General features: G+C 37.0%; 1 protein-coding gene across 1 annotated transcript; it reads left to right on the forward strand.

The window, feature by feature from the left end:
- Positions 1 to 389: 389 nt before the first annotated feature.
- CALB1 (calbindin 1) lies at positions 390 to 22,095 on the forward strand. Its single transcript, XM_061439416.1, has 11 exons — positions 390 to 709; positions 1,237 to 1,313; positions 5,272 to 5,346; positions 14,362 to 14,445; positions 14,552 to 14,608; positions 18,033 to 18,110; positions 18,786 to 18,841; positions 18,931 to 18,970; positions 19,098 to 19,151; positions 20,019 to 20,090; positions 20,434 to 22,095. Exons 1-11 carry the CDS (start codon positions 631 to 633, stop codon positions 20,545 to 20,547), a joined length of 786 nt encoding a protein of 261 aa, XP_061295400.1. The 5' UTR covers positions 390 to 630; the 3' UTR covers positions 20,548 to 22,095.
- The last annotated feature ends 772 nt before the right edge of the window (positions 22,096 to 22,867 follow it).

Raw genomic sequence — 22,867 nt, forward strand, 5'->3', positions numbered from 1 at the left:
GAGAAACCACGCACACACACAGGCACACACACAATATAAGCATCCTTTATGTGGTTCTACCCTTCATTAGCTTTCCTCTTCCATCTGCAAATCAAAACCTTTTCACACACGATATTTCACTATAGTCTTCGGAAATAAGATTCCTTTCAGACATGAGAATGTGGAGGGAAATGAGTATTTTCTGCAACCAGTCTGTAAGCTAAGGATTTCCCACCACCTGCTGCTTTCTGCACTTCACAACTAGTGCTCCAGCTCGCTTTCCTGGGAGGAGAGGAGGAGACGGGAAGGGAGGGGTGGAAGGTTGCTGCGAGCAAGAGGCGGGATTGAGGGATGGGAGGCCGGGGCAGGCGTGGCCCGGCCCGACTGCGGGATAAATACCGAGAACGGGAGCCCGCGCGCAGAGAGGACTCCCGGGGACGCCTGAGCCGAGCAGCACCGAGGACAGCGACTGGCGGCGCCGGCGCCCTGAGTTCCCTTCTCCTGCAGCCCGGGATTTCTTCTTACACACACACACAGACGTCCACACTCGCGCACGTGCACAGACACACGCGCACCTATACCCTGAGGTTCTCACCCCACTTCAGCGCTGACACGCGCATACTCCACGCAGACCACCCACTCCGCTCTACGATGGCAGAATCCCACCTGCAATCATCTCTGATCACAGCCTCACAGTTTTTTGAGATCTGGCTTCATTTCGACGCTGACGGTGATTATCTTTTATCTTTTTAATTGTCTGAAGAACCTTGTCCCACCGTCTTCCCTTCCTTGAGCCTCCTGATCCGATTATCCTTCATTTCTTTTCTTTGCTTCTTCCCCCATCTCCCTAATCTCTCTCCAGTTGGCTGCCAACCATGAACTTTAAAGTTTGTGTGTTGTTTCTATGTTACCCCAAAACCTTGAAAGTTTTTTTTTTTCCCTCTCTCTCTCTCCAAGGATGATACTAATAGAAGGTGGGGGGTTGGGGTGGAGGGTAGCGACAGCGAGAGAGACCCTACCCTGCAAAATTTCTATGGCTACACTCATCAACCCAACCATCCTCCTTTGCCCTTAGTGGGTCTCTCCCAGGAGGGGACCACTGCCCTGTCGTGTATCTTTTGCGGGTTAACCAATAATCAATATTGAGGCCAAGATGGGACCTCTCCAGTGGCCGGAAAATAGCTATTGTGGAAATTGAACGGGGAAGAAACTTAAGAGTGAAATGTCTGACAACTGGGTGCTTCTTTGTCTTTACAGGAAGTGGTTACCTGGAAGGAAAGGAGCTTCAGAATCTGATTCAGGAGCTCCAGCAGGCGCGGAAGAAGGCTGGTTTGGTAGGTTGAAGTTTGCAAGGGAGGAAAGAGACCTTTGTCCTTGAATAAATATTCTAGCGTTCTCATAAAGAGCTAGCGAAATCAAATGGTTTCCGGGGACGTACACATTTATTTACTGAGAAGGGGAGAAAGAGTGCCTTTTGAAATTGTGTAGGGAGAAAGAGAGGGAGAAGGAGGGGGAGACACAGAGACAAAGGAGAGAGAGAGAGAGAGAGACATTCCTTAAAGGGAAAAAGCCTTACCATATGAAATCAGAGCGTTTAAAAGATTGTATACTTGTATTTTAATAGTACTTAAAAGGAAAGTGTGGGTGAGACCTGTTAGCAGATCACCACCTCTTCTATTGAGTTCAGTTAGGTAATTTTTAACCTCTCTTTAATAGCCTGAAAAGTAAACGAGTAGAAATACATTTCTGCCCCTTGGAGGTCAGGAAACCAATCTGTAGATTATAGATCTCTTATTCTATTGCCAATTATTATTCTTGTAATGTTGATGTGGTTGGAGTGAGGAGAAAATGTCCTCCCTCACTGGGGGAAATTTGTACAACTTTGCAACATAATAATGAGCAGGAAATTTAGCAAAAAGGGAGTTCATTTCTGTTGTGAGGAAGAAAATCAAAAGTTAGAGATGTAAAATGTAATTTTAATAACTTCACACATTTTAAACAAGCAAAGTGATTCTCTAATGGGAAGCAATTAGTGGGATTTTGAAAATAATCTATATTTGTGATTTAAGCTATCAGTTAATTTTTACTAATTATGAATAGCTTCCTTTAGGCATAAATTAGCCTGTTAAGAAAATATATTGTCAGCATAGAGATTTCACATTATATGTATACATATAATATATGAAGATACAAAGATATATCTTTAGAGGAAAATATAATTGTGTGAGCTTTTAGCAAATCACCACCTCCAGCACTGAGTTATATACATAATAGTTAACAGAGGAGCCTGGCGGACTGTGGCCCACAGGATCACAAAAAGTTGGACAAGCCTGAGAAGAATGGCCATATATATATATATATATACATATAATTCACTAATAGTCACCTTTTTGTTCTAAGTTGAAAATTGAGTGGCACACATCTCTGTACAACATATTAAAATAACGCCTAGCCCTCCAGGCTCCTCTGTCCATGGGATTCTCCAGGCAAGAATACTGGAGTGGGTTGCCGTGCCCTCCTCCAGGGGATCTTCCTAACCCAGGGATTGAACCCAGGTTTCCTGCATTGCAGTTGGATTGTTTATACCACCAGGGAAGCCCAAGAATAGTGGAGTGGATAGCCTATCCCTTCTGCAGGGGATCTTCTCAACTCAGGAATTGAACAGGGGTCTTCTGCATTGCTGCAGGTGGATTCTTTACCAGCTGAGCTACCAGGGAAGCTCCAAAAGAACGCCAGAGGACACCAAAATGATTTATAATGCATTAAAAGCTATCAGTTGCTAAAATCCAATGATCTAAATAAAATTTATTTAAAACCAGAGAGCACTCTGGGATCCTGGGTCAGGAATATACCCTGGAGAAGGAAATGGCAACCCACTCCAGTATTCTTGCCTAGAGAATCCCATGGACAGAGGAGCCTGGTGGGCTACAGTCCATGGGGTCACAAGGAGTCAGGCACAACTGAGCACGGCACACGGCACTCTGGGAATTGTTTTACCCAGATTTGATGTTACATAAATTTGAAAGTGTAATAGGATGGGATCAAATAAAATTGAAAATGTATTATATACTGTCTCCATACCATCTTATACATTACCGTGTACATAAATTCATGCAATACTATCATTATAGATCTATATATCTTTGACTAATAATACAAAACATTTTCTTCTACAGTTAAAATATATATATTTAAAATATCTGGTTGAGAAATCTTACTTACCATAAAATTTCTAATTAAAACCTTTAAAGATGTTTCCACCAGCTAAATGATTATATTTTAATTTTCCTAGAAGTAATTTTAATATTTATTTTCAGCTTAGAAATTCAGATATTTAGAAACTCTATACATGTTTTCAGATATTTCTTTTCCTCTTCCCATTTTAATATATATACTTTTTGTAAACAATGACTTCATCTTAGTCTTTTTTAACTTTTAGATCTTAATTATTTTTTTCTACTGCTAAATTTCCAATCTTAGAATATTGGAAGATGGTATTGTTGGATTATAATCCAATAATACCAAATCTGAGCACAGGTTCAGGATTATATCAAGTTGCTTAACAGCTTGATTATTGTAGTATAGGTTTGAATAGTTAAATCTAAATCAAGGTATGAATTGAAACATTCATGTACTAGACAAATATTTCACTACTGGCCTCACTGTATTAAATCAACTTTTATCTATTTTTTCTTCTCTTTATTTTTAGAACTTAAAGGTTGAACTTATAAACCAGGTTTCTTTGCATTTCTAGCAATAGGATAACAGATTTTACTGTATTAATGGAAAAATTGTTTGGCTTAGCATATTAATAATGTGAAATTTCAAAAATTTCACTAATATTAACTGTAGGTGAATATAACATTAATGAAATACCATAACTTAATATACTTTCAGAACTAGCATTTTTCACTAAACAGTCTCTAAATTTACATTTATTTTTTATAAAGCTTTAACTTATTATCATTATCATTGTAATTATGTTTTGCACTGTTTAAGGTAATAAAGGTAGGTTGAAATTAATCCATATTGGAAGAGGTTTTTTAAGCCTATTTTAAGCTGCTTAATTACTATTTGTTACCTTCTATTAAAGATATTTACGTTTAACCAAAGTAGGATTTTGTAACACTAGTAATAATAATATTCAGCCTCAGTACAACCCTCAAACTCTGTTAAGCTATTTATCCCTAGAGCAAATGTGTGTGATAGATACTATCACCATCTTGTTCGTTATGATAAAAACTGAAACCTTAATTTACTTTTCCAAGGACACAGAATAGGACATTCATAAAGGCTGACCTATTTTACATCAGCTGCAGTTAATGCAATAGGGCTATTTTAAATGGGCTATGTTGAAGACCCAAGGGTATAAAATCCAACTTCCTGAATACTAGTTCTATCTATGTACAGGTCATTAGTTTACAGTTCAGAGCTATCCATTCTGTCAATATGTGAAGAGGTTATGTAAGCAATAGAATAGATTGAAAAAGATAAGTCAAACGAGATGAAAGCTTTCACTTTGTCCCTCTTCAATAATCTTCTGTACATAACTAAATGGAAACAAGAATATCCTCTTGGTAGAAAATGGAAACAAGGAAACACTGGAGAACTACTCCCTAAATTCCTCTTGGAAACAAAGATCTTCAGTGTATACAATCAGTGATCCAAACTAAGGTCATCAGTGTCGCATATTTCTAATGAAAGTACAAATCGGTCAGGTCATTTTTGTTAATTTGACACAAATTTTTCTGATTTTTAATTTGTAAGAACATTTCCAGCTTCTTCCACGCTGGAAACTTTCTTTGTTTAAAAATGAGTTGCTTTTGAACATTCACATTTGCTTGTCCAAGATGAAAACACAATATTAACTTCCATGGATAAAGCGTGTTATAATAAGGAAAATGTTATAGAATAATTAGTGCAGCAATATAAAATAATCTTCCCCAAAGCAAGTAATGTTAAGGTGCATTCATGAGGATCACTATATTTAAATTCACTAAAGGTTATGAACAGAATAATTCTGACTACATTTTTAAAGGATAACATATTCTCAAAACTAATAATAGAAGTTAAATCATAATGACTGATTCAGAAATTATGTCTTTCATTTCAAACCAGTAAAACTGGTGCATCAGCTACATCCTAATTTTCATGAAAAGGTTAATCAATATGCATAATTCTAAATGATTCTAATTCCAGTTTTTCTTTGTAACAAGTTATTAACATGATAACAAACATACTGTTTGTTTTTTTTAAAAAACCTTCTTCTTACCTGGCTTGTTATAATTTTAGGAGTTATCACCTGAGATGAAAACTTTTGTGGATCAGTATGGACAAAGAGATGATGGAAAAATAGGAATTGTAGAGGTAAGGAATTTATGCATTGTTCTCATATGGTTTTAATAAGTGAGCTTTTTGAAGTTGTATTCAACTCAAACATGATAAGCAAAACCTGTTCTAAGAGGCTTATTTTACTTAAGTAACATGCTATCTTTTGTTCAGAGATATAAAATAAAAAACTGCTCAGAAATGAAACAGACCTAAGAATTTTCATAATCCAAGCCAAAATTGAATATATTATGAAACTAAGACCTAAAGAAGTCAAATGATTTGTCTCTGGCTGTGCAACTGTCTGCTGGCCTTGGGGCGGTTAGAGACTCAAGTTCCCACCTCTGGATAAGTACTCATCCCATTACCTTACCAGCCTCAGTCCAATAAAATGCTAACTAAGAACACAGTTCACTGGTATTTCTTATTAATAGTGTAGACTTTTCTGTTAGAAAATAAAATGAACTATTTGCAGGCCCTAAAGATGATATCATGGCAAAAAGTTGCATCTTGTTTTCTGAAGTTCCATTTTAAATTGCCAGTTGGCCATGTAAAAACACAAGAACTTAAAGTGAGTGAATGCATAGGTATTTCTTTTGAGTCTTTAAAAGCTGAAACTTCAGTGTCAAATCTTATCTTTTCCTAGTGAGGACAACTTTTTTGTCTATGAATCAAGGAAGCAAAACTTTGACTATACATTAACTCTTTTGCATTCTTCAGATATGTGAAACAGTACTTTTACTTTTATAAAATCTAATGTCTTAGCTACTTTCTTTATCTCTGCAACCCATTAGAGAAATTGAGTGGATAATTTTGTCCAGAAAAATTAATAAGGTCATAGTTTAAAATATATCAAATAATAGGCATAATTATGTTCTTTATATAATGTTCCTAGTGTATTAGATTGTGAAGTATTCTTAGTCATAATTTACCTTTGATTCAGAGAACTAACCTGGTTTTCAAAAATTGATGTTATAGGACACCAGTGATGTCAATGTGAAATATACTTATTTTTAAACAGCTACTACAAATAGAGTTAAAGAAGGACATACTATTATTATCTTTGTAATTAAAATATTCCCCTGGAGTATACACTTTTCCCTTTGCCTATGCATAACTCATTACTATATAAATAGATAAATTAATAGTAATGGGACTTATAGATTGACATAGAAGCCAACTAATCAAGATATGAATCATCAAGGATAAGAAAATAACATTGAAATGAACATAAATGAGATGACATAAATCTAATTATTCAGAACTAGTCAGAAATTCTGAAATCAGTGAAATTATAGATGTGGCTATTTGAGAGTTTGGCATACTTTGTAATTCTAGTACAGGAAAGACTGTCATCTTATATTTAATGTATTTAACCTTAAGGACTCCAATAGGCTCAGCTATTTTAAATTTCTTCTGTGACCCTAGGTTGTTAACAGTAGCACAAAAAGCATGGATCTGATTCACATAGATTCTATATTTTTAAAAGGATAAGATGAAAAAAGCGATTTTGAATCTATATTTTACTGTATATTATATGGGATAATGATTTATGAAGTATTATTTGAGGTCTAATTTGAATGAGAAGCTAGGAGTTATTACCAAATACATTTTCCTAGAGATTTGATGTAAGGAATTTCCACAGAAGTTTGGGAAAGAAACTGTTACATGAAAGAAAAGGATTTCTGTGTGGGGAAAGATAGAAATAGTTAACAGAAGAGAATGAAGAAGTTAATGAAGACCGAAATGAAGACTTGAGGAACTTTTATAGCAATAACAGTAAGAAAGAGAATTTTCATTTATTTGTATGACATTACACAAACGTGGAACCCACTCCAGAATTCTTGCCTGGAGAATCCCATGGACAGAGGAGCCTGGAGGGCTATAGTCCAGGGCTAAGAGTTGGACACGACTGAGGGGACTGAGCACACACACAATTATTGAGTGTTTTCAAACACGTGATCTCATTTGATCCTCATAATAACAAAATAAATTTATAGTTGAGGAAAGCTGTAGCTTAAATAGAATTTCAGCCGCTTTCCTCTAAACCACTCAGCCTTTTTTTTTTTTTTTGCAATTAATAATCCACATATTTTCTGCATTAAAAGAAAATATTTTCAAGCTTCAGTTCATTGGTTACTTATGGCAAGGCTTAAATTTAGCCTGGCTGAACAGGGATGCACAAAGTATAGAGAAGTTATTTGACCCAATCACTTGAAATATGATTTGGGAACCACTTTCAATCAGCGAAAGGACTTCCCTGGTGGCTTAGAGGGTAAAGCATCTGCCTGCAATGCAGGAGACCCGAGTTCAATCCCTGGGTTGGGAAGATCCCCTGGAGAAGGAAATGGCAACCCACTCCAGTACTCTTGCCTGGAAAATCCCATGGAGAGAGGATCCTGGTAGGCTACAGTCCATGGGGTCTACAGTCCAAAGAGTCAGACATGACTGAGAGACTTCACTCACTCACTCATTCAATCAGTGAAAGCAGAAAGAGTTTAAAAGAAGAGAAGTTAAACACATAAGACTTAATTAGAAAGTTTAATTATTCCAGGACATGGAACTTTTTGCTGCATGGGACCCAGAGGAAAAGCTAGCCAAGATTTCTCACTTTAAGGGTAAAGAAACTGAAGCTCAGAAAGGTTGAATGATGCGTCTAAGGTCCCACTGGCAAGGAGTGACAGAACACTTATACAGGTCTAGATCTGACTCTGATTCCAGAATTCTTTTTATTGATCAGAGTTATCAGCCAAGACTAAGGAAGTGAGGAGGGTCCGTACTTGGAGAAACAAGAAGGAGAGAATGGGGGAACAGGGAAGAGATTGCTGCCGTAGTTCACATGCAGGTTGATTGTATTTAACCTAGTTAAGGAGGACGGATAGGAAAAAAGGAGATTCCGAAAAATCATTGGAAAAAAGGAATTGAAAGCTACAGATTACATGTACAAAATGGAGGAGAGTGGGGAATGCCTGAATTTATAATGTGCCCTCTAGTGTCACCAGTAAGTTGTATTAAATCAAGTTCACCCTTTCTGTTTTCCAATCTGACATATATCACTTGCTAAGAAATCCTATATATAACATGGAACATAAATACATGAATTTCAGCCAGCTTTGAAAGAATGAAAAAAACCCAGGTTTTCCAACATTTATAATAGTTTACAGATTCCCATCCGCTCACATCAAGTATACCATAACTTTCACTTTCAAAGGGAAAAGAGATTAGATTTGCTTATGTATTGCCCACTTAGTAGGTGTATTCAGGGGCTCATCAAAATCTAATCAAAGAACCAAATGGTATTTATGTGGTAGTTTGCTTTCCAGGTCAAATTGACTTGGCTCTAATTGAAACGTGTTATTCAAAAAAACAGAAAATATAGTGGTTAACTTTCAAACTTCTGTTTTAACGAAGTTGCCTGACACTTTCCAACAACATGCTGTTACTACCTAGACATGTGAAAACGTGTAAAAAGAAGGGTAATGTACAAATATGCTTTCTTGTGAACTTTTAAGTTTCATGTCTTTTAAATAGATTTTCAAATTCACACAAATACAGCTTGATATAAAGAGATTGTTGATACAAACTCAAAACAGGAACTCTGAAATTCTGAGATAATTTAACAAATACCATGACAGTCAAATGTTCTAAATTTATTCAGACTAATAGCTCTATTGCAAAGAAGATTGATTAAAATAGTCAAAGAGGGAGACTGAATGATTTAGCAGATAATAGAAATTCCGTCTCTGGTGCTCACATTAAGTATAGATGTTTCCCTCAGCTGGATGTCAAATCTGCAAACTTTTCACCTGATTGCCTGAGCACTGTGTGAGAAAACAGTGTCCTCTCGAGTTGTTCTGTGTCTATTTGTCCAGGTCAGTGCATCCACCGGAAAAAAATAGATCGGAAAGCTATTTCAGTTGTAAAATTGTAATAACCCTCCCAGGGCAGCAGGCATTTTTCTGGACTTTCCTTCTTTTCTTGATAGTGGGATTTGAGCATGCAAGTTTAACCATAATAAATGTAATTTTGTAAATAGTAAGCTAATTTTCTACCTCAGGCTTCCCTGGTGATTCAGTGGTAAAAAATTCACCTGCAATGCAGGAGGCTTGCAGGAGATGAGGGTTCAATCCCTGGGTCAGGAATATACCCTGGAGGAGGAAATGGCAACCCACTGCAGGATTCTTGCCTGGAAAATTCCAAGGACAGAGGAGCCTGGCGGGCTACAGTCCATTGGGTTGTAAAGAATTGAACATGCCTGAGTGACTAAGCATACACAGTTTTCTACTTCAGAGTTTGGGGAAATGACTGACAATAAAACCTGATTTAGAACTTCATTCTTGATAGATTTTTAAAATAGTTTATTAAGACTGAAGATTTTAATGGAGGGTGATAGTTAAAGGACAAGAGTCTCAAAATCAAAAAGTCAGACTGATTTCAAATCTGGCTCCAACTGTAAGCTATGTGATAGCAGGTCATTTACCATCTCTGAGCCTCTGTTTCCTTGGTTGTGAACACAGATGACATGAATATCAACATCAGGTAACACATGTCAAAAATAGACAAGCCCTGGTACACTATAAAAACTAAGTAAATGTACTTGCTATTATTATTAAAAATAAAAGTATTTCATTAGAAAATCTTTGCCATTTTTCTTAATGTCAATCTTTTCCCCATTCTTACAACTTGTCAAATTCGAATTATTAAATTCAACTAGCCTTTAAAAAACGGAGAAGTCAATGGCAACCCACTCCAGTACTCTTGCTTGGAAAATCCCATGGATGGAGGAGCCTGGTAGGCTGCAGTCCATGGGGTCGCTAAGAGTTGGACACGACTGAGCGACTTCACTTTCACTTTTCACTTTCCTGCATTGGAGAAGGAAATGGCAACCCACTCCAGTGTTCTTGCCTGGAGAATCCCAGGGACAGGGGAGCCTAATGGGCTGCCGTCTATGGGGTCGCACAGAGTCGGACATGACTGAAGCGACTTAGCAGCTTAGCAGCAGCAGCCTTTAATTTGTGTGAAAAGATTATTTGCCTTTTAAATTTCCCAATTTCCTGGACTCACTTCTCACTGGCTAGAAAAATATTTCTTTGGCTTCCAAACCAAGAAAGTAAATGTTTTACTAATATGTGTCGAAAGAATCTAACGTGCACCAAGATTGTCTTCAAATATATACCTCATTCATTTATATTTCTTGTAAAGTTGTCCTTCACGTGTTCTCTCCCAGCACCTAGAGTGTAGCTTTACCACTGTAGTTATCTCTTGCTTTGAAATTGTCTGAAACAAAATTTTTAATTATCTGCCTCCCTGTAAAGTTCTTACTGTCAGTGACTATGAATCCCCAGCCTGCAATCCAGTGCCTCATAGGTACTGAATCATGGCCACGTGAGCCACAGCAAGGGATTTCAACCTAATCCAAAACATAGTCAAGAGCTCCATATTATGGCTAGTAATAGAAAAGAGGTGGTAAAGATCCCTGTCCTGGGACAGGTTGGTTCCTTTGGGGACCATATCTGAGCTGAAGAGAAGCAATGAGGAAGTTTATTAGGAAGTGCTCTTGGAATCAGTGCCTGTCCGAGGGAAATAAAAGAACAAAGCTGGGCAGAGCGAGACGTTGGGCTGTGAAACAGTCTCAACTTTGGCTGACCCTACAGTGAGCTCTGAACTGGGACAACCCTTGGGAGATGTCCCAAGTTTTGAGTGAAAGAGCTAGGTTTTGTATCCCTATGTGCATCTTGGGAACATAGGTCTTGTCAGCCCAGGTAATCTCCCGAAGAGACCTGACAGTTGAGACCATGACAACACCCCTAGCGCCTAAGAGAACTCTGGATGGCAGGCACAGTGGCCACCCCAACCCCTATCCACTGCTTAGTAGCAAGCTATTTGAATTCTCGCAGCCTGTGCTGACCCTGGATAGTCAACTGCCTTCATTCATTGATTGAGTAAAATATCTATGGAAATTCTTGCAGGTGCCAGGCAAAGAAACATTAATTAAGTCACAGACCCTTTCCTCTAGATGTACATAGACTGAAACAGAAGACAGGCAAGTAGAGAGAAATTTTTGCCTCCCCACTCTCAGTGACAAGCAAGCAATTTTCATAAATGAAGCTTTGAAAGATTCTCCTAGTAGCCACAGTTATCTGCCTTCCATTCATTTCTCTGCTTTTCTTAACTCTCTTCTCCAACTTATAATAAAGTTTTGAGAGTTTGTAAAAAAGCAGGCTGGTGGACTGAAAATTAAGAAATCACCAATAATCTTGGAACAAGTAATACAGGCTACTACTGTTGACAAGAGTGACTTAGCAAAAGAGAGGCAACAACAGCCCTACTTAACAGCTTCTATAAAAGACCTCAGTCACATTGTAGATGTGGTATTAGAGTCAACAGCTGGGGAGTTACGGCACCCAGCTCTGAAATTTGAATACTGATTCATATGCTTTCCCTAGTGGTCCATTGATTAGGACTAAGTGCTTTCACTGCCAAGGGTCTGGGTTCAATCCCTGGTCCAGGAACTAAGATCCCACAAACCACATGACATGGCAAAAAATACTCAAAAGATGATTTGTTATGTTATCTGTTTGTTGTGAAGGGGCTTCCCTCATAGCTCAGTCAGTAAAGAGTCTGCCTGCAATGTGGGAGACTGGGGTTTGATCCCTGGGTTGGGAAGATCCCCTGGAGAAGGAAATGGCAACCCACTCCAGTATTCTTGTCTGGAGAATCCCACGAGGAGCCTGGCGGGCTACAGTCCATGGGGTTGCAGAGAGTCAGACACAACTTAGAAACTGAGCACATAGCCACATCCTCTCCACACATACTTACTTCTTTCTTAGTGGCTGGTTTGTCTTCTGACAGTGTTTTATGTGTTTAAGACTCATTACTAACATCTATAAAATATGATGGTACTATATTGAATTTAACATTAATAGTTCAATTAAGTTAAAAGATTGACTATGTTGCATGTAGATATAATATGTATTTTATTATAATTAAACCAAGTAGGACCAAAATAGTGGGTGAAGAAATATACATTTATACTAAACATAAAAAGCAATTTTGCCATCTCTATATTGGACATTCTTAGAGACCTCTGAACTTCATGCAAGTTATGTAAAGTTTGATTTTTGAAACAAAAGAGGTTAAAATTTCCCTACTTTTACATGTGGTCATTGCTTGCTAGCTCAGTCTTCTAGTTTTTCTGTTTTTATCTATTTCGTGGGTTTTGATAAATAGATTTTTAAATAAAAATTATTATTTTGTTCAAAACAATGTACAGTAATTTTGAAAATCCAAGCAATATAGAAAATCACAACAAAGATAAAAAATATGCTCACTACAAATCATGTTAAGTAGGTACTTTTAATGAAGTAAAATTATTAACCAAATCCAAACATTTATGTCAAGCACCTAACATGTTGAGTACCACACTAAGTATTCAGGGGATGCAGACAAAGAATAGTCTTTGCCCTCCTGAAATGGGTGAGTTATGGGTAGGTCTACCAATAGTTTACAATGGGGTATCTGACAATTTACATACCAATAAAGAAAGAGTTGGCATTGGCTATTTTCTGTTTCCTAAATTAATGCTTGCATTAATGCATAACCATACTATTGACCTTTGGAAATAAGAAAATGTTTTCTGATAGTCATACCAAACATCCTAATAAGATATCTGGCTCTGCCCCTTCATTTCATCCCATTATTAGTGCCTGAATGATTCTAATTTGAAATATTATTTCAAAGATCTAAAAATAAGATGTTAAAGGACATATACAGCATAAAGAAGCTGAGGTTACTTGCATATAAGATAGAATGATACATTTTATATTTAAAATTTTTAAATGGACCTAAAAGGACAATATGGTTTTTTTAAGTGTGAGTCTGTTCTATAATTTGGTAGACTTTTGGCATTTATGCTGACCTAAAGGTTAATCTAGACCACGGGTTTTTTAGTTTAAAATTCACAGATGAGGGTCCCTGCCTGTACTTCAGGGATTCATCAACTTCTGGAAATTAGATGAAATATAGTGTTTAGGTTCATTCTTTAATGGTGAAGACACAGTGATTCTAACAGATTCTCAAAGTCATTTTGAACCCAACACATTTAAGAGACACTGGTTTCTATTTCAACTCCTCATTTTAAGTGATGAGCATGCTAAGTTCCAGGAATGGCTGAGGGAGTTGCTGGGGACCACAGCTAATTAGCAGCTGCCCAGGAATAGAGCACACACCTTCATTAGGACATCAGTCCAGCTCCCACATTCCCTGCGCACAATAGATAGATTGTATTCGTCCTAAAATGGGATCTGGAGTCCTTCTTTCCACCAAAAAAAAAGGAGCATTGAAGTTACAAAATGAGATCTTAGGAGAAATGTCATCGGGTCATTCCAGGGAGATCATCAAATAAAATTTAAGCCTGGACTCAAGCAACAGATGTCCTTTTAGCAGACACCAAACATTTGAGAACTAATATTCCCTATAACCATTCAGTTTCCACTGTTCCCTGTAAAGTGTCTTTTTCCATCTCTCTTTCTCTTGTTTTACAATTGTCCTTAGTTTATATTCCATTGCATCTCTTAATAAGCTTTCTCCTTCGACTTTCAGAATTCATTTTTTGCCTTCTGTCCTCTCTGCTACATTCATATCTCTCAGCTTCTTCTTTTATGAAATGTATGGCCCCACGTGTGCCATCTTCTGGGCCCTCACAGGAAAAGACCTGATCTGGGGCACAGGAAAGATGCAGGGGTCAAGCCAGCGGCATGAGTCTGCTTGTGTGTCTAGCAGACGAGAAGTGTCAGTCACCCTTCCCTGCACTCCCTAGGCATGCTTGCCGCAGCCTCCTCCCTGACCTGACAACCGGTCCCTCAAAGGGCAGCAAGCTCTGCAAAACACGATGGCACTTTGTAGGGACAAAGTATCCGAAAGGAAAATCGATTGCCATGTTTCTCCTCTCCTAGTTTTCTGGGTAATAAAATCATGGTCAAGCACAACTAAGAGCAGGAAACGAGAGAGACTTGCTTTCAAGCTCCTCACACCAGCTTCTTCGATCTTTTCCAGTTGGCTCATGTGTTACCCACAGAAGAGAACTTCCTGCTGCTTTTCCGATGCCAGCAGCTAAAGTCCTGTGAGGAATTCATGAAGGTATAGGAAACCTCTGTCACTGAGTGATATCTTCAGATATCTGAAAGTGGGGGAATTGTGACCTTTTCTAACGTGTTTGGTCTTCCTTATCCAAAATTACTTACAGACATGGAGAAAATATGATACTGATCACAGTGGCTTCATAGAAACTGAGGAGCTTAAGGTAAGCAAAGAAAAATGTGTACATTTTTCCCTTTCAAATGCAATTATGAATTTTGTGGGTTTTTTTTTTAAAAAAACTTCCCACAAAAGAAACTAACGTTAAGCAATGGCACATTTTCATCCACTCTTCCACATGGTTAATAAAGTACCACATCAAAAAAGAGACTTCAAGTACCTTTTGAAATTCTGTTCAGCAGCTGACATTTTCTGTGGTGTGTACCAATTGTTAATAAGGGATGGATAGATGATAGATAGACATATAATGGTACACTAAGCCAAATAAGTCAGATTATTTTCATTAAAATTTGACATTTTACCTTATAAATTAAACAACTATATAGATTTCCCTTTAAAGATAAAGAAACAACTATTGGACACCAGTTGTATGCCAGGCACTTTATACACATCTTATTTAACCTTTGTGTGAGTTCTGTGGGATTAATGTTACTGCAGTAAGGAAAAAAGTGAAGAGAAGTTAAGTGATGAACTGAAGTCTACACGGAAACAGGACATAGAGTTGTGATCTCTGAACTAGTTTGCTTCCAAGACTCCAGGTTTACAAAGTCCATCAAACTTCTGAAAAACTGTAACTTTGGAAATGAATTTATCAATTCGTATCTCAGAAGTGTACATAGGAGCTGGTAGGAGAGGAGGAAGATAGGAAGGAAAAGGTAAAGAGATCTGAAATCAAGTCTTGTCTATGGACAAATGTCTTTATCATTCTGTCTCACTTTTTCATCCTTTATATGAGGGTAATAACACCTACCTTTCAATTTATTGTGAGGCTCAAGTAAGATGTTGCATCTGAGAGGTTTTGTGAAATACAGGTACAATATAAATTATATTATTCATGAACTCAATAATTTACTAGCCTTTCAGAAATACAAAACCATCTCTCATTTTTTTAAATTGACCTCAACACTTCTCAGTTTGAAAGACTCTATTTTCTCTATCTTTAGGATATAGAGTAACTAGAAGGGAAACAAATTAATAATTAATGAGCACCTGCTATGTGGCAGGCATAATACTAGATGCTTAACATGTATTTTAACATTAGTCCTCAAAGAAAATTTGCATGGGAGGTATTATAATTCCCATTATACAAACAAACACACTGAAATTCAGAGAAATTAGATAATTTCTCAAGAGTACTCAGCTGCTCGGGAAGAGAACCTTGCTTTGGCCACAGAATATCTGATAATAGCAATGATTTTCTTTCCCACAACATCAAAAGTTTTCAGCTTTAGTCACTAAGAGTTACCTCTTCTGCTGTTCTGTAGGGAAACAGGAATATCAAACATGGTTTCCCGGTCATAACTGAACATCGTCTGAGTTACGCGTATTTGTATAATGGAGGGCTTCCCAGGTGGCACTCGTGGTAAGGAACCTGCCTGCCAGTGCAGGAGGCTCAAGAGATGTGGGTTCAGTACCTGGGTCGGGAGGACCCCCTGGAGGCGGCCACAGCAACCCACTCCAGTATTCTTGTCTGGAGAATTCCATGGACAGAGGAGCCTGGCAGGTTACAGTCCATAGCGTCACAAAGGCTGAAGCTACTTAGCACACATGTATAATTGCAAAATCGTTAAAGCACGTGGGACTAACAACACTTAGAAATGTAAACATTTTTCACGTGAAATCAACAAAAACTATATTTTTCACAAATTTGTAATTCAGCAACCCACAAGGTGACAGTTAAATTATTGTGTTTTTATTCCACTGGACCAAAAAAATTCTTTTAAAAATCATTTCAAGTTTATAAAGAAACTTTAGCTCATTTCCAATACTGACCTTCTTTGTTCTAAATTTTATTCTCAGAAGAGATTCTAAATAGAAGTACTTCTGTCTGGGGAATTTTGAAGATAAGTTGGCATTCTTTTTTAATGGATCTTTCAAGAAAGCTAATTTTAAGATTCCATAATGGAGTAAAACATTGCTTGCTCTCAGACATGACTTTGAATCTCAGCGTCCTGAAGTTTCTCCCAGGCTATTTTTGTGACCACCATTTTAGTCTCTGATGAGGATTTTTAACCCAATTAGTCTCTGACAAAAGCCTCATATGGTTCAAAAATAAAATTCATCCCCAACAGATAACTTTGAATTTTTCATGCTTCACTTTGAATTTTAAGTGGAATGTTTGAAGTGAAAATAAAATTATGAAACCAAGAAAAAAGTCTCCATTGAAAATAATGAAGTTAAATCATCCCAGCAGAACTAGAAAATTTGGGAGGGAGATATATGACAGCAAAGCTGAAGAAACCCAATCCTTCAATAACGTCTTAACATATCAGCTCAGTTTTCCATAATTGCAGTAATTCATTTTTCTGAACAAATAAAGAAGTTGCAAATGAACAGCACTAGACAAAGTGAAAAACTATTATATTCTTAAGTACTTACATTGTCATTTATATGGCAAGGTTTTGAAAGCTTTTATTTGATTTATTTCTGTGGTAGAAAAATTAAAATCACTCCTAAACTTCAACTGTCAAATTAATAATCATCTTTTTTTTCATCCTTCCCATATTAATTTCTACTTTGGTGTGATTCATATCCTTCAAGAATTAGGTAACGCCTGCAGCCAACTATTTTAGTTTGAACAGTCAGGTGAAACATTCTAACCAAGGTGCTTTGGACTGCATCAAACCTAAAAGCTAACCCAGTCTCTAGTGAAATGTGCTTCATACTGGCTATACACTGATATGGAAATACAGATTGTAAGGGCAGAAAATGCACTTGAAATTAAGGGTAGATCTCCACCTTGTATACTAATAATCATTCACATACCTCAAAAAGGTATAAGGGGGTCCATTCTGTTTCTTGGGATTCCCAAGTGGCTCATAAGCAAAGAACCTGCCTGCCAGTGCAGGAGACATTAGAGATGCAGGACCGATCCCTGGAGGAGGGCATGGCAACCCACTCCAGTATTCTTGCCTGGAGAATCAATCCCATGGACAGAGGAGCCTGGCAGGCTACAGTCCATGGGCTTGCAAAAGAGTCGGACACGACTGAAATGACTTAGCACACACACATGCACAGTGTTTCTTATTTCTTGGAGAAGAATCGCATGAGTATCTGTGAAGATACCATTGGGAAGAAATGCATCCATTGGGCTGGCTGGCTTTATAAGTTTTTACTCTGATTCCTACATGGTGCACAATCTAACTTCTCTTTTAATTGAAATCATAAAAGCATAGCATACCATAGCATGGTCTGACAGATCAGTTCTCAGTAAAAGGCAGATATCACACCCGTCAAAGGCAGCGTCACTGCTGGAATGCCAAGAGGACCTCTCTTCTAACGTCCTCCTTTTATCCAGTCCTAGTCTCAAAAAGAGACTTTCGTTGTATTCCTGGGGTGTTCCATCTCAAGGCAGGCTGTGAAGAAAGCAGATTGTTATTGATGAAATTTATGTTTTTTTGTCTTAACAGAACTTTCTAAAGGACTTGCTGGAAAAAGCAAACAAGACTGTTGATGATACAAAACTAGCTGAGTATACAGACCTAATGGTAAGACTGATCTTGAAAAGATTATAGCCAAGAGCCTATGAAATATTACTGTGTTCTGGCTAATTCCCAAGACTACACAGGATGAAATGAATAAACCATGGTGTGGGCATCGTATGCACACATGAATCATTTCACTTGAAAAGTGAAATACCTACACAGCTTCTACCTTGTAAGGCTAGCTTCAGGGCTCCGTGTATGAGCTTTTCCTTTCTTGTGGAGTTAGGTAATTTTCATCTATCAAAAGATCACTTACTCAAAAATTTATTCTGTAAGGATTTATTCATATTATCTGCTTTACTCTTTGATGCTCTAAAAGAGGAAAACAAATATTTATTTTCCTACTATTATTTGGAAAGTTTCAGGATGTGTACTGCCAGACACCATATCTCCCACATCTTGATACATATAAACACATATTTGCAAGAAAAATAAACAATGATGTTCCAGAAGTCTAGTGTAAGATCACTCTTACTCTGTTTTATATTGTTGTGATAAACTTTTGTAATTGACAAGTCATAGAATTGAAATTTTTCACTGAAAGTTTAATAAATGCTAGTTTCTAGAATTTTGCCATCTATATAGGTAATTGATTACTCAAACTTCTTTATTTTGAATTTCCTTCTCTATGCAACAAGTACTTTTTTTCAATACAAAATAATGCCTTCTGTCTTTCAGTTGAAATTGTTTGATTCAAATAATGATGGGAAGCTGGAATTAACTGAGATGGCCAGGTGAGTTTAGGAGCTATGCAAATATAACCATTATAAGCTGACCTTTGTCAAAAATCTAATGCAATTATATAATGTTTTTCTCTCAAAAGATTACTACCCGTGCAGGAGAATTTTCTTCTTAAATTTCAGGTATTTCTCTTTTTCTCTACCATACATAATATTTCTCAAAAGGGTAAAATGTGGGATATCTGCCAAGGGAAGCACAATGAAATGTAATTGTAGCATTTTAATCTTTGCCCTCTTCTCTATCATCTAGGGAGTCAAAATGTGTGGGAAAGAGTTCAATAAAGCTTTTGAGTTATACGATCAGGTAAAAAAAAAAAAGTGTTTCTTATCTGTAATTTGACTTTTTAGAAAAATTCAGAAAAAGGGAAAAAAAGCCTCAATCTCAAGGTTATATTTAAAGAAACATGAGCTATTAAAATTACTCAGCCAATTTATTCTTGTCATAGGAAATGAATTACGTTATATCCCAAATTAGACGAATTTGATTCAAATCCCCTGCTACAATTTATCTCCTGTGAACTGTGAATAAGATACCAAACTCCTCTGACCCTTAATTTCCTCATTTGTTACCAAGAGATAATAATACTCACTCCGCAGGGTGGAATGAAGATTGAGCTGGATGAAAATATCCGGCGGGGATTCTCCCACAAAGGGTATAGTGAGATCACGTGTGTGAGGAAAGGTTGGGTATGACGTCAGTAGTCAACATGCTCTGTTTCTGCTCATTTCTTTCCTCCTGGACCAAGCCAGTCCTCTGGAGACCCTAGTACAGCTCTCCCACTGCATGATGTGATAACGGCCCGCCTCTGTTACAGGCCGGGAATATGCTTCCCCCATGCCTATGTCCTCCCTCCATCAAAACATTTGTGATTAATTTCTTACTTCAACAAGAGGTAGTGATATTGTTAACATACAGGGAAACAGTAAATGTAAAATCACTTTGAAAATTTCGAAGCATTTTACAAATATAAGGTCTGAATGAGAGGAAATTCGTATCTGTTTTGGGACTTTGGAGCAGTTCAAAATTTGAGGGTCTGACCTACAAGGTTAGTATATCTGCCAAATTTGCAGTAGGCAGATTTTCTGAGGATTTCAATTATTTCCATTTTACTACCTTTGCTTTTTTTGTGGATGAGGTTGCTTATATATTGTTTTATTACCCCTACCATAGGATGGCAATGGATACATAGATGAAAATGAACTGGATGCTTTACTGAAGGATCTGTGTGAGAAAAATAAACAGGTAATGTCATTACCTTGCCATTTCCTTCTTAAGCAGACTTGATGGATCCATCCAGATGCAACCACACATCTACTTTGGAGAATCTACTTTAAAACTTTATAGAGGAGAAGAAGTAGATTTCAGTTCTTAACTTGATTTCATACTGGTCTGAATCAGTGCTTAACTGAGATAAATAGATTTTAAAAACAACCTTGTGATTTATTCACATTTGTATAAGAATTTAATCCAACTCTTCTGAATGGATTGGTATAACAAGCAGTTTTGTCTCATATTTTATTACTTGATAGTGGTTAATTCACTTCCATGTTTAACTGGATTGTAATACCATCTATGTCCTATTTAGGATCTGGATATTAATAATATTCCAACATACAAGAAAAGTATAATGGCTTTATCGGATGGAGGGAAGCTATACCGAACGGATCTTGCTCTCATTCTCTCTGCTGGTGACAACTAGGGTTGATGACCATGACACTTGTTAGTGATACATTGTATCTAAAAAATACTTGTGCACCATAAGGATGTAGGCTGTATTTTCTTTTCTATCTGTAAATTTAACTGCATATAGATAACTATCCAAGATCTGTGGCACTCTTTTCAGTTTGCTTCTATACTCTTCGTAATGTACAGTTTTTGTAACCATATGACTGAAAAGGAAGATGTCTATGCTTAGGCCAGTCAATACACTCAATTAAAAAAAAAATAACATACTCTTCCTTCCATACATGTCATTGGACAAGATTTCCCTCAAAAATCCACCAGGATTAGTCTCTAAAATCCTAGTCTCTGATGTTTGTCACTATTGAATAGAAGGATTATAAATAACAAGCTAAGTATTCTTATTTCAGACAATCTGAAGTCTGCCCAACAAAATAGTTCTGAGCTGTATTTCCAATTAGAAGAAATGTGCTTTTGCATCTAAAATACCAAACTATTAATCCATAGTTAATCGCGGCTCTATGAGGTTAATAGTTTCACTTCACTGGGCAAGATATAGTGAATCAGCAATACATCTACTACTTGAATTCTTATCAGTCTACTGGTTCAAGTTGATTTGATGACAAGGAAAAGCAGACAATGCATAGATCTACCTAATTCTACATTTGTATTTATAAGTCTACTGTCAAAGAGTATGACCTCAACCCATTTTCTAACTGGTTTCATGTCTTGCAGCCTATAATTATTCTAGGAAACTGCTGTTTTATGTCATAGTCTATGTACTATCTGATTAAATTATATATATCACGTATCCTGGTGTTTACTTTGCATACTTCTTGGATTTTCTTTCTATGTAGAACTGTTCTTTTCCACCCAGGGTAACTGCTGTCTCTGAAAATAATTTTTTCTAGCTATGACAGCTCTATTTTTACTACATAAGTGAATTTTAATGTAAAATTCATAGCACCCTGATTATTGAATGTTACATCAACAATTTTGTCTATTCTGTGAATTCTGTATTTCATATTGAGATCAGCATTCAAACTAGTTCTATTTCTATCTGCAGATAGTTTCAAATGAGTTAACAGGAACATCTGAAAAGAAATGCTAATGCAGTCATTTATCTTATTTAGCAAGGGTAATTCTAAAACATTCTCTTGACACACATTCAAGCCACAGTTTCATATATTTGTAGCTAGAATATACTATACTGGTTATAGTTGACATGTAATGCTTGGTGATTTCTCATTTTTTGATTGTGAAGCAGGGAACTATGAGAGATGTGTCTCTGAAATTTATAGTTACTACCAAAGAGTTAATGGTTCTGGGTCACTTTGAATGTTGCCATTCTATAAATTCAGCACTGATTTCCTCAATTCATATAAGTAACAAAAAGTGAGGTATTTCTTTCCCCCAAGAATGAACAGAAAAGAGATTGCCAAAAAATAAAATTTATCATGTGATTTCAGTGGTAGACTGGCTTTGCTTTTAGTGTGTAAATGGAAGCACTGGTCTTAGGCTGAATTTAACTACTAAGAATAAATAAAAACAGAAATAACTTTAATAATTTCTTGTACTTCTCTTTTCTTCCTCAAAAAAGTCAATGAACACGTAACCCATGATCAATCCATGGGAAATGTAGGTTATCAAAATTATTACACCCTAAGATGTCTAATGGGCTTCCCTGGTGGCTCAGATGGTAAAAAAATCTGCCTGCAACACGGGAGACCTGGGTTCAATCCCTGAGTTGGGAAGATCCCCTAGAGAAGAATGGCAACCCATTCCAGTATTCTTGCCTGGAGAATCCCATGGACAGAAGAGCCTGGTGGGCTACAGTCCATGGGGATGCAAAGAGTTGGACATGACTGAGTGACTAAGCACAGCACAAGACATTTAAATAAATGTAAACCTGCTTGACCCATTATTATCAAATTATGGGATGCCTCATTGAATTAATAGGTGTCTCTGACATTAAGATTTACAAAGAAATCTCAACAAACATAATCAAATATTTCTTTATGAAAGATATTCTCCAGAGGCATAGAAACAATATACAGAATTTGCCAGGGTCCAGCCCCAGTGGATCCAGGGAAATTCGAAGGGGAGACGGCTTCAGCAATCAGGATATGATAGCTTTAATTAAATATTAATTAGAGATATAAAGAGTAATAGAATAAGGATAGCTCAGCAGGAAAATTCAGTGGAGAAAAGAGGCTGAATAACTTGGTTTACGTGGAAAGCTAATAAAATTCCAAAATAAGGAATTTATGTCACCTATGTAGGCCACAGGCGTCCTCCCATTCTCCAGAAGGAGACACTAAGGCCTCCCTGGTCAGATC

The sequence above is a fragment of the Bos javanicus genome, chromosome 14 (assembly GCF_032452875.1).
Source record: "Bos javanicus breed banteng chromosome 14, ARS-OSU_banteng_1.0, whole genome shotgun sequence".
Taxonomy (NCBI): Eukaryota; Metazoa; Chordata; class Mammalia; order Artiodactyla; family Bovidae; genus Bos; species Bos javanicus.

What these genes read in the sequence shown, in the direction of transcription:
- CALB1 (XM_061439416.1), top strand. Translation starts at nt 631, where the DNA reads ATGGCAGAATCCCACCTGCAATCATCTCTGATCACAGCCTCACAGTTT. An exon ending in CCTGTGAGGAATTCATGAAG is followed by an intron (nt 14,446 to 14,551) that starts GTATAGGAAACC and finishes AATTACTTACAG; the next exon opens with ACATGGAGAAAATATGATAC. An exon ending in ATTTTCTTCTTAAATTTCAG is followed by an intron (nt 18,971 to 19,097) that starts GTATTTCTCTTT and finishes TCTATCATCTAG; the next exon opens with GGAGTCAAAATGTGTGGGAA.